The sequence below is a fragment of the Carassius gibelio genome, chromosome B23 (assembly GCF_023724105.1).
Source record: "Carassius gibelio isolate Cgi1373 ecotype wild population from Czech Republic chromosome B23, carGib1.2-hapl.c, whole genome shotgun sequence".
NCBI classification, from domain to species: domain Eukaryota; kingdom Metazoa; phylum Chordata; class Actinopteri; order Cypriniformes; family Cyprinidae; genus Carassius; species Carassius gibelio.
In genome coordinates this window covers 25,761,777-25,774,412 of record NC_068418.1, presented here as the reverse complement: position 1 = coordinate 25,774,412, position 12,636 = coordinate 25,761,777, and the positions used below count along the sequence as shown (strand labels likewise).

The 12,636-nt window shown below is 41.0% G+C and overlaps 1 protein-coding gene across 1 annotated transcript; it reads left to right on the top strand.

The window, feature by feature from the left end:
- The first annotated feature begins 596 nt into the window (after positions 1-596).
- Positions 597-10,058, top strand: LOC128011796 (E3 ubiquitin-protein ligase TRIM39-like). Its single transcript, XM_052594518.1, has 7 exons — positions 597-882; positions 1,385-2,150; positions 2,935-3,021; positions 6,557-6,790; positions 7,803-7,950; positions 8,443-8,469; positions 8,583-10,058. The coding sequence occupies exons 2-7, from the start codon at positions 1,386-1,388 to the stop codon at positions 9,116-9,118; spliced, it is 1,797 nt and encodes a 598-aa protein (XP_052450478.1). The 5' UTR covers positions 597-882; position 1,385; the 3' UTR covers positions 9,119-10,058.
- Positions 10,059-12,636: the final 2,578 nt, after the last annotated feature.

The window sequence follows — 12,636 nt, the reverse complement described above, 5'->3', positions numbered from 1 at the left end:
AATATTTTATCTGCACTGTTGTTCACTTCATTGATTTGCACTCTATCTGTCATTTGCCTTGCACTGCTTTATTTTTAATTTTATAATATGTAATAATTTTTACATTCCCTTATTGTATAGTTGTATCTACATTTTATATTTGATCTAGATTTTTAGGCTTTAATGTTAATGGTATCTGTATGCACCGGGGTCTGAGTGTAACGCAATTTCTACTCTCTGTATGTATGTACTGTACATGTGGAAATTGACAATAAAGCAGACTTGACTTGACTTGACTTGACATAGTTTAATTCAAAGGGGTGAAAGCAAATAACACAGAGTACATTTTTCATTTAAACATGAGATGAAGTAGGATGGGGAAAACCCACCATAAAGTCTCAAGAAATGTTTTTTTTTTTTTTTTTTTTAACTGAACCCACCTTAATTTTACATGGCTTTCTAAACATGCAGCTCTATTGTGTGAGACGTTTGTGCAAGGGCCATCAGAATGCATGTGCGTGCAGGCAGTCACTCGATGGAAGTGCTCTGTACTCTGACCTGGATAAGTTTATGATCTAAGTTACTCATACTAAGTTACTGATACCATGTTATGTCAGTAGTTGTTCGGGAAACTGAAAACATTTTAAAACCTAGGGTGGATTTGTATGAAAACCAAGTTTGTGTGTGTGTAAATGCGATAAAGGTCATTAAATGTATTTACTCACTCAGCAGGGAAAAATTAGAAACCATGATTATGGGCGGAGCTGTTGTATGACATCACTGAAGGTTAGTCAAATAATTAAATGAAAGTGAAGCTAAGTTAAACAGAGGAGCTGGAAGTTTTTTTAAAAACATCAACCCCAAACACTGAAACTACTGATCGCATCTGATATTCATCAATAGGTAAGTGATCCAAGTTTTGAACTGAAGTAGAATCAGTATATTAGTATTGACTATAAAGTTTTATGTGTGCTTTAAAGACGAAACCTAAAGATTTAAGAAACAAAGTACATGAACTTAAGACCGAATGGACCAATAAACTACAATTAAAACAAATATAGTATAATACATTACACCTGGTGTTTGGAGGTATTTATTGTACGGTGAGGTAAGTTTTGTAAGCTTATTATTTAAAAAAAAATATCAAATGTAACCCTTTTAGTTGTTGTCTTTCATATATAGGAGGGAACTTGTTTTATATTGTTGTTGTAAACCCGCGTTTTATACACATTATATTCAGTTTCAGTATTGTAATTCACTGTATGCAGTTAAACATGGGCATGAATATAACCATGAACTGACTGTCAGTTTTTCAAAAAGGGAAGCTACACAAAGCTAACCCACAAGTTAAACCAGTTTACAAGATTGAATACTTACAGTATATTGTCATTACTTATCTTTTCAGCATGGCGTCCTCCAGTGGTGCACTTAGTCATGAGCTCCAGTGCTTCATCTGTCTGGATGTGTTCACTGATCCAGTCACCACTCCATGTGGACACAACTTCTGCAGAACCTGCCTGAACAAGTGCTGGACAAACACACAGACCTGCTTCTGTCCATTCTGTAAAGAAACATTCAGCAGAAGACCTGATCTCATTGATCCCAGAATGCAACCTCTAGTGAGGGGGACAAACCAACCCACACTCCATCGAACACAATCTCTACCGAAGTGGACAAACAAACCCCCGGTCCCGGTCCCGCTCCCCCGTATCCGGTCTCTAAAGAGGAGAAACCAACCACCGCTCCCACGAATGCAATCTCTACAGAGGGCTCAAGTCAATATGATATCCACAGGGCCCAGAAACCATAGAGGCATCCCTGAGTACAATGATGAGAGTGTTGTGCAACACTTTCAGGAAAAGCTCAATCTAGGATCTGAAGTGTTTTGTGACATCTGTGTTGAAAGAAAGCAGAAAGCCGTGAAGTCCTGTCTGATGTGTCAAAGCTCTTACTGTGAGACTCATCTGGAGCCTCATCACAGAGTCCCAGGTCTAAAGAAACACAAACTGATCAACGCTGTGGAAAATCTGGAGGATTATATATGCCAGAAACACGAGAGACCTCTGGATCTGTTCTGCAGAGATGATCAGACGAGTGTGTGTCTGTCCTGCACTGAAGGAGACCACAGGACTCACAACATTGTTCCTATAGAGGAGGAGAATCGAGAGAAGGTTATAAACATAACACTTTACAGAACAAATTAAATGCTTCTTTCTTGTGCACTGACATGTTGAAGAACATGTCCCTCAGAGTCCACATAAAAAGGGTGGTCTGGGGCATGGTTCATGTGAATTCCTGTAGGTTTTTTTCTGAACACAATCTTACTAAATCATGGAAGTGAACTGCTATTAATGATGTATGAATTGGTCAAAATATGTATTTAAGTGTAAACTCACTAGTTTTCCTGATTAGCATGACTGACGCTCTACAACTATTGAAAACCTGGAATCTGTGGATGCAAAAAAAAAACCTCCAAATACTAAGAAAATCAACATTTAAATTTGTCCAAATGAAGTTCTAAATACACATACATGCAGTATATATATTTAAAATATGTACATTTATTTACATGTCTATTTTTTATTCATATAATTTATATTATAAATAAACATATTTAATATATAAACAACATATTTTTCTGAAATATATATATATATATATATATAATAGTTTGACAGCACTTGATATACATATAAAATGTCTGCCCACAGAGAGTGACTCCCGCATTCATTTTGAACACTTTTTATTACAGTCCTGACAAATAGTATTAGCAATCAAACCCAGGTTCGGACCAAGCAATTGAACCAAATGTGAAAGCATGCTCAAAGATACAAAACAACTATTTTGAATTCATGGGGTTTTCAAATGGTTTCTATATTCAAATAAAAAAAAATTGTCAAAAGATGGAATGCTAAATTCAGTCATAAATGTCTTCTTCTGTTTATGTACAATCAGTTGGTTAAGAAAAAGACGGTGCAGCAAATGATTCAGAACAAAATGAAGAAGATACAAGAGATCCAACACTCAGTAGAACTGCGAAAAGTAAGTGTAAAATGTAAAATGTAAGTAAAATGTAAAACTGATATGCATTATAATATATTGCTCAAAAAATGATGGGGACACATTAAATCACACATTTAAACCAAGTGTAAAATCTTATACACATTGTATAATTTGTTGAGAGCAAAATTATGTGACATTTGTCACCGGAATGCAAAACCATCAACCCAATGAGGGCTGGATTCAAAATCAAAATCAAAGTATTTACAGGCTTGCATGAATTTGCAAGCCACCCATGAAGTAACAGGCTCCCACATGCCCATATGGACTCCTGACAATGTCTAGACATTATCCTAATGAGATGGAGGATGATGTACTGGGGTATCTCCTGCCAGACCTAGATCAGGGCATCAAGTCAAATCAAGTCACCATTATTTATATAGTGATTTTTTTTTTTTTACAATTTAGATTGTGTCTAATCAGCTTGTGGAAATGAAGCAGTCAGTCAAGCTTGCATTATTTAGGAAAACAACTTTCACTTAAATAAAAAAAATATATAACAAACATGATTAATGTAACCATTTTAAAGAAAAAGGGTTGTTTTGTTATAGCTTTTGGAGCAAGGGCGCTGCCGTCTTGCAGTACCACTGCATGTGACATCACAGGGTTGGTTCGCTCCAATTGACCAGTGCAGTAATATATGCGTTTCTTTACATTTTGAACACACGCTTGTTTTGAAATGGAGGACGATGACCTTGAAAGCAATGTAAAGTCCATAATAAGTGCAATTGCCTATGCATTACAGCATATACGGCGATAGGGCTGAGCAGTAAGACCTATTAGGGGTTGTAGAAGTCGGGAAACTGCTGGTTTGGGGTAAATTCAATACAATTCAATTTTGAAATCAGTTACCAGACTGGTAGCCAATGCATTTAACATAAAATTGGTGTGATATTGTCTCGTTTGTGACTACACGTGAGTAGGCGGGCAGCAGCATTTTGGACCATTTGAAGATGAGAGATGGAAGAGAGAGGTAACCCAACATACAATAGACAAATCGTGTAGAAATAAAAGCGTGAATAGCGGTTTCAAACCTTTCCTGGTTAGGAGAGGTTTGACTTCGGGTAACAGACTAAGATTATAAAAACTGGTACTTACTATTGTATTAATTTGTTTGTCTAATTTGAAGCTATTATCAAGGTGAAAATTTAGTAATAGATCCCAAAGGTAGCATATACAGCAAAAATAGGAATGGTGCTAAAATTGATCCCTGGGGTACACCACAAGTAAGCTGAGCCATCGAGGATGAAAAAGCACCTTCTATTTGACAGGAAGGATTGAAACCATTTCAAAACTGTGCCAGATAAGCCAAACGAACATTCAAGTCAGGATAAATTAATCCAGTGGTCCACAAAGTCAAAGGCTGAACTTAAGTCTAACAGCACTATAAAGCCATGGTATCACCAGTGTCGGTGGTAATAAAACATCATTAAACATCATTAAGGCTGCACATTTTTATTCCCCTCCCCAAATTGCCAATTGCCTCAGCGAGGGAGACAGCGACTATTGTCCTGGATCACGTTTTCCCTATTCATGGCCTCCCGGTGAACGTGGTTTCTGACGGGGTCCCCAATTTGTGTCTAAGTTTTGGGCAGAGTTCTGTCGACAGCTGGGGGGCAACTGCGAGTCTTTCCTCCGGGTATCACCCGCAGACAAACGGTCAGGCTGAGCGTTCTAACAAGAATCTGGAGAGAGTAATGCGTTGTGTGGCGTCCGCAGAACCGTCATCTCGGAGTTCCAGATTAACTATGGTGGAGTATGCTCATAACTCCCTCCTGGTCTCATCTACGGGTTTGTCTCCCTTCCAGTGCTGTTTAGGCTACTAGCCACCCTTATTCCCCTCCCAAGAATCTGATGCCGTTGTTCCATCCGCACACTCATTTATTCAGAGATGCCTCCGTACGTGGAGGGTTGCCAGAGAAGCCCTCACTCGGACTGGTGACAGGAACAAGGCATCAGCGGAACATCACCGTGCTAAGCCCCAAGGTCTGGTTGTCCTCCAAGGACATTACTCTCAAATTCCCCTCACATAAACTGGGACCCAAATTTATTGGACCGTTTGCCATCTCTAAGGTGCTCAGTCCGTTGTCGGTTCGACTCAATTTAACCCCCCAGTTTAAGAATATCCACCCGGTGTTTCATGTCTCCAAGATAAAGCCTGTTATTCGCTCCACCCTTCAGCCCCAGACCTCTGTCCCTCAGCCTCCTAGACTCATCGAGGGGTCTCCGGCTTATAGGGTATGTCGTCTCCTTGATGTGAGACGGAGGGGTAGAGGTTATCAATACCTGGTAGACTGGGAGGGTTATGGTCCGGAGGAGAGATGCTGGATTCTGGCTCGTGACATCCTGGATCGCGCTCTCATTGACCAATTGCATCTGCGTCATGGTGAGTCCTCCGGGGATGCCAGGAGGCGTCACTGTCACGGTTCAGGGTACTTCATCGGCTTCCCTGTTGTCTGTGTCCTGTCATTTTCTGCAGCTCGTGACCTGGGCAATCATTGCCCTCACCTGTTGTTTGTTCCTATTCTCCCATATATTCCCTGCTGTGTCTGTCCCTTGTTGTCAGTAGATTTTGTGTTGTCATTGTGCTTGTGCTGTGTGTCTATTTCCTTACCTTTTGGCTGCTGTGCTCAGGACGCATAGACGAGGAGTTCTTGCGGTTGGCCGTTGGCCCGAGATCCTCTGTCTCGTTTCCACATCCTGTTGGGCATTGCACCAGAGGTGGTCTCCACAGCCTGTGTCCGCAGGTGTCTGTACAGACGGCCTACAGAGTAGTTTTTTACGTTGGATTTTTTATTGTACCCAATAAACTGTTGCACGTATCCCCTGCATTTGAGTTCTCCTTCTTCACGGTCCTGACAGTTTGATGTTGAATATTCATCCAAATTATGGTGAAAATTATTTGTGTGTTAACATTTGTGTGTTCAAAATGTCAAGACATGCTTATATTACTGCACTGGCCATCGGACCCCGTAACGTTACAAGCAGTGGTACTGCAAGATGGCAGCGACCTTGCTCCAAAAGCTATAAAAAAACATAGTTTTTTCTTTACAATTTTTACATTAATCATGTTTGTTACATATTTTTTAATCAAAGTGGAAATCACTTTACTAAATAAAGTTAACTTAGCTGAATGCTTCACTTCCACTTTAAAGAATTAAATAGTATGACAAAATAATGTGCTGTTATCCTATGGCCAGAGGCTGCAACAAAGTCAGATTGTGCAAAGGACTCATCTGGTTTCTGTGGCCTTGTCCCGATCACCGTCTAGGTGATGAGGTCTTCTCTGGGGCATATTTAGTTGACAATGCTGCTTCAGATGCTCCGGTAAATAATCTCCCAGAGGTCCTCAAATGACAGGTCTGAGGAATTCGAGGTTCTGAATTAAATATATAAAACACATTTGACATAACACATAGTCTATAGAAGATGAGAACATTTTCATTTTTGAGCGCACCATTTAAATATATTGTACATGTAAACACATAACATCCTGATAACTATTCTCATTTATCAGAGGAACATGGAGAAAGAGAAATCAGCCAGTGTTGAGCTCTTCACTGATCTGATCCGCTCCATTGAGAGATGTCAGTCTGAGCTGCTGAAGATGATGGAGGAACAGCAGAAAGCAGCAGAGAAACAGGCTGAAGATCTCATTAAAGAGCTGCAGCAGGAAATCACTGATCTGAAGAAGAGAAACACTGAGCTGGAGCAGATCTCACACACTGATGATCACCTGCACCTCATTCAGGTCTGTCATCATCTGTCTCATCACTGAGAATGCAGAATATAATTGGTCAATCTTTTGACAAATCTGATGAGCTACATGGGTTCTAACTTTAGGTTCTATGCTTTTGGAAATAATACAGAATAGAAAGAAGCAGTAATAAAATTCCAGTAGCTAAATGGGACAAAAAAAGGTATCAGTGCAATATCTGTTTGCATCTGTAGAATTTTGTTTTCTTTATGTTTGAAGGCTGATTTTTTTTTCTCACTGAGCAGTTTTATTTTAGTATCATTCAGATACTATTATAGCTTAATAACATATTAAATTCACTTTTGTTTTTATATTTCTTATATTTACATTTATGCATTTAGCAGACACTTTCATCCAAAGCGATTTACAGTGGATTCAGGCTATACATTATTATTATTATTTTTTTACCAGTATGTGTGAACCCACAACCTTTTAAGCTGCTAACGCAATGATCTACCACTGTTTTCATTTTAATTGTAGTTAAAGTTGTACTAATTTTGTCTATTACTTTTGTTAGTTTTGTTTCTATAAACTGAAGGGTTTTACAGATGGTTTGTCCATATTCCTGATTTTATATGACATTTTATTCTAAAGCATGGAAAAAAAAATATTCTGCCTGTTGACAATATTTATGGAATAATTAAAATGGAACACAAAAAACTAATTTGAATAGTCCTTTATCTCTAATGTGTAAATAATATAAAACAATAATTTGGAAGCTAGCTTTATTCAATTTCCTTAGATTTCTATTCTGGGTATTTATGCAATTTGGTGTATATTTATTTAGACAATGCATCATTTGCATATTTAAATATTTCAGAAAACTTATAATACAGATGATATTTACAGTTCTTTAGGGGGCCGAAGCTGGTATCCATACTTTGGATACCCTAATCACCTGGGTGTCTTGCCCTAACTGTAGTTGAAAGCTCTTGTATAAAAATTTTTTGAACGAATGAATGAAACATTTAATTAACAATTAAAAACACTCTTCTTCCTGCTGTAGATGTTCTCATCCCCCCACAGTCATTCACACACCAAGAACAAGACTGAGATCAGTATTGATACTGATGTGAATGTGCTCCCTCTGCATAGAGCTCTGACTCAACTGAAGAAAACACACACGGCACTAACTAAAAAACTCAGTAAATCAGGTATGTCTTTGGTATGTCACAATACCTGTCTTTGGGAGTATCCTTGAAAAAACTGTTGGTTATGACTTAAAGGCACAATGTGTAATATTTTTGTATTTAAATATCCAAAAAGCACAATAACAGTGTTATATATTTTGCTGACTTGTGTACTTACAGTACATTATCTCAAATGTTTCAAAGACTGTTTAAATCCAGATAAATAAGCAATTTTAACTAGTGACACGGACCGTGTCCATAGTGTCATTGTGTCGCCTGCCAATGACGTCATAGCCCGTCAATATCCGTGGACATGGAAACACTAAAGACACTTTAATATGTCATGCATTTTAATAGACTGGTGACGACCACACAGAGTGGCATTATAAAAGATCTTTCAAATGTATCAAATGCAGCAGGCGCAATGATATTACGCAGCGCAGTAATAAATACATATTTATCTGAAATATTCCTTTATACAATTTGTCACACTTATATTGTCATGTGTGTCCACAGGGTTGGGATGGGCTCAGAAGTATGCAGGTACAGTGTATCTGATTTTCTCCAATACACTTTAAATCATTTATAATCTGCTTTATAAACATATGAAAATGTTTGATCTGAAGTTGATTGATAATGTCTGATCTCTCATCTAGTGGATGTGACTCTGGATCCTGATACAGCGAATCCATGTCTAATCCTGTCTGATGATGGGAAACAAGTCAGTCATGGAGACAATACGCAGAACGTCCCAGAAAACCCAAAGAGATTTGATGACTATTGTGTTCTGGCAAAGCAGGGATTCAGTTCAGGCAGATTTTACTATGAGGTTCAGGTGAAGGGGAAGACTGGGTGGAGTGCAGGAGTGGCCAGAGAATCTGTTAACAGGAAGGGGGACATTAGTCCGAGTCCTGAGGATGGGCTCTGGTCTATGGTATTGATTAATCGGAGGCAGTATATAGCTTGTGATAATCCAGCAGTCGGTTTCTCTAACAGAAGGACACCTGAGAGTGTGGGAGTGTTTGTGGATTATGAGGAGGGTCTGGTCTCTTTTTATGATGTGGGCTCCAGATCTCATATCTACTCTTTCACTGCTCAGACTTTCACTGAGAAACTCTATCCATATTTTGGCCCTGGCCATAATGATAAAGGTAAAAACTCAAACCCACTTATAATTTCACCTGTAAATTGAGACAAAGTGCTTTCCCTGAAATATGTAACATCTCAAAACATTAAATATGCATGTGCTGTTAAGGAACAGAACATGTAAAGCAAAACCAAAAAAGGAATTCACATTCCAAAATGAAAAATTATTTTTATTATTAGTTTATATTAATGACAATAAATGAGTGTATGTGTTTAAGATCCATGATCAAATAAGTTCTATTGACCAAAATTAATACATGTGTTAAGAAAAATTTGAATGAAAACAGTTGTTCTCAAACTTTTTTTACTCCAAGCCTTTTATATTCACAAAATCCTTTGTATCCTAGTGATATTACTTTTCAATTGCATGAATTTTCTTTTTAAACAAAACATTTGAAAGTGTTCTTTTTTGGAAATATTGTAAAAGAAAAAAGGTCACTGCAGATATTATTCTAAGCACAAGTCGCCAATCTGCCCCTGCACTACAGCATAAATTGCATCTGTCAATGGTGTCGCTTAGTTTTGTAACAAGAGCCCACACTTTTTATCGTTTCACTCTTGCCGTAATGACTGACTACACCTTCGAGCAAATGTCGGCCACATATTTCAGTGAAGGGAAATGACAAGCAGCAGTTTCTAATTCGTCGTTAACAATGAAGTATATGGAGATGAAACCACGCAAGTATCAATAACAGTATCGTTTGTCCTGACGCTTATCGGTACTCCGGTATCGACCCAATTACGTACCAGTCCAAAACAAAAATACCGGTTCTCGGTACTCATTCCTACTAATAAATCTTTTACCTGCTTATAAAAGTAGCAAACTGTAGGTGTCGCACAATTATTTACATCATTCTCTCATGAAAGTAAAATAAATCAATACTCGTATAGCCCATCTTAGCTTGACAAACCAAGAATCAACATATTCTCCTCAGAAGAACTGCCAAAATGACTCTTGCAATAAAAATAAAAAATAAATTGGCAGTTTCGAGCTTCAGGATCGTGGCATATACTCATACAGTGAAAACAGATTGATTTAAATGAACAGAAATCTTTTAACATTATTACTATTATTGTCTATTATAATACTATTACAGGTCACATTCGCATTGTCTTGGGAACTTTTTACTATGTTTTCATCATTCATTTTTTAATATTATATTTATTTACTTACTACTTTTTTAAGATGACAACATTTAGTTATATGTAGTATGATTTAGGTATTTGCTATATCTAGCTACATTTGCAAATTTGCAAACTACCAAAACAAATAGCTGCAGGTGTCATGATCCTGCCCTCGTGTCCTTGATTTTTCCTAGTCTTGAGGCAGGATCATGACAGACCCTTGTTTTGTGTACAAGCGCATGGCCTTGTCTTTGGGCCATGTGCTTGTGTTGTCTCGTTCCCTTGCCCCGCCCCCCTTGTTAACCTAGTCGTGTCTTGATTGTCCTATCTGTAACACCTGTCGTGTCTTGATTAGTACCCCTATTTAGATCTCCTAGTGTGCTCTGTCTTGCGTCGGTTCATTGTCATTGTGATTGTACCTGTGATTGTGATTGTTCCACTCTGTGATTGTTCCTTAAGAAGTGTTTGTATTACCGTGAGTGTTTATTTATAGTTAGTATTTAGAGTCCTTGTTTATCTTGTCAGTCCAGTCCTGTTTTAGTTATTTAGTCTTTACCTTGCTCCGTGTTTTCCCCCTCGTGGGTTTTTGTTTCCCCTTTTTGTAATAAACCCTTTGTTTGAGAATCCCTGTCTGCACCTGAGTTCCTCCCTTACCAATACCTGACAGAATGAACCGACCAGAATGGAACTCAGCGGACAGGAGGCAGTGCTGGATGCCCGTGCCAGCAGCGTCGAGAGCTGGCGTGCCCGTGCCAGCAGCGTCGAGAGCTGGCGTGCCCGTGCCAGCAGCGTCGAGAGCTGGCGTGCCCGTGCCAGCAGCGTCGAGAGCTGGCGTGCCCGTGCCAGCAGCGTCGAGAGCTGGCGTGCCCGTGCCAGCAGCGTCGAGAGCTGGCGTGCCCGTGCCAGCAGCGTCGAGAGCTGGCGTGCCCGAGCCAGCAGCGGTGAGCGTGCCCGAGCCAGCAGCGGTGAGCGTGCCCGAGCCAGCAGCGGTGGGCGTGCCCGAGCCAGCAGCGGTGGGCGTGCCCGAGCCAGCAGCGGTGGGCGTGCCCGAGCCGGCAAAACAGAGAGCCGTATGCAAGTCGGCAGTCGTGAGAGCGCAGGAGAGTGCCGCGGCCGACTCTGCAGCAAAGACTTTAGTTCAGTGTATCTCATCTCGTAAGGAGATGCCAGTTGTCCTGGCTGCTAAAGCCTTTTCTGATTATTTGTCCCGTCTTGTCCAAATTTTAGAAGTCCCCGTCAGTCCTGTTTTGTCCCCTGACCCTGTCCCCAGAAGTCCTAAGTGTCCAGCCGTTGTCTCCCCGTGTCCAGCCGTTGTCTCCCCGTGTCCAGCCGTTGTCTCCCCGTGTCCAGCCGTTGTCTCCCCGTGTCCAGCCGTTGTCTCCCCGTGTCCAGCCGTTGTCGCCCCCCCGTGTCCAGCCGATGTCGCCCCCCCGTGTCCAGCCGATGTCGCCCCCCCGTGTCCAGCCGATGTCGCCGCCCCGTGTCCAGCCGATGTCGCCGCCCCGTGTCCAGCCGATGTCGCCGCCCCGTGTCCAGCCGATGTCGCCGCCCCGTGTCCAGCCGATGTCGCCGCCCCGTGTCCAGTAGATGTCGTCGTCCCGTGTCCCGTAAGTGTTGCCCCGCGTCCCTTGTCTGCTCCTATCATGTCCCCTGTCAGTTGTCCCGAGACCCCTCCCCGCCCCTCACCACCCAGACCTGCCCGTACCCCCCGTCGTCAGCCTTTGTCCTGTCCTCCTAAAACTCCTGCCCCACCCACTCACCCTGGTCTGCCCCCCATGAACTTTGTGGTCCCGCCCCCTCCCCTTCCCTGTTTGTTTTTTTTGTTATGTCACCCTAACCCTGCCATTGTGTTTTCATGTTTGCCTTTGTTATTATTAGTCATGTCTTGTTGGTTTGTGTCTGTGTCCCAGTCTGTCATGTCAGTCATGTCCCGTGTTTGATGTTCCCTTGAGGAGCGTCTGGAAGCCGCTCCTTAAGGGAGGGGTTCTGTCATGATCCTGCCCTCGTGTCCTTGATTTTTCCTAGTCTTGAGGCAGGATCATGACAGACCCTTGTTTTGTGTACAAGCGCATGGCCTTGTCTTTGGGCCATGTGCTTGTGTTGTCTCGTTCCCTTGCCCCGCCCCCCTTGTTAACCTAGTCGTGTCTTGATTGTCCTATCTGTAACACCTGTCGTGTCTTGATTAGTACCCCTATTTAGATCTCCTAGTGTGCTCTGTCTTGCGTCGGGTCATTGTGATTGTACCTGTGATTGTTCCACTCTGTGATTGTTCCTTAAGAAGTGTTTGTATTACCGTGAGTGTTTATTTATAGTTAGTATTTAGAGTCCTTGTTTATCTTGTCAGTCCAGTCCTGTTTTAGTTATTTAGTCTTTACCTTACTCCGTGTTTTCCCCCTCGTGGGTTTTTGTTTCCCCTTTTTGTAATAAACCCTTTGTTTG

Excerpts from the sequence above, each read along its gene's own strand:
- LOC128011796 (XM_052594518.1), top strand. The coding sequence starts at position 1,386 with ATGGCGTCCTCCAGTGGTGCACTTAGTCATGAGCTCCAGTGCTTCATC. Across the intron at positions 3,022-6,556 it reads ACTCAGTAGAACTGCGAAAA|AGGAACATGGAGAAAGAGAA; the intron begins GTAAGTGTAAAA and ends CTCATTTATCAG. Across the intron at positions 7,951-8,442 it reads TAAAAAACTCAGTAAATCAG|GGTTGGGATGGGCTCAGAAG; the intron begins GTATGTCTTTGG and ends GTGTGTCCACAG.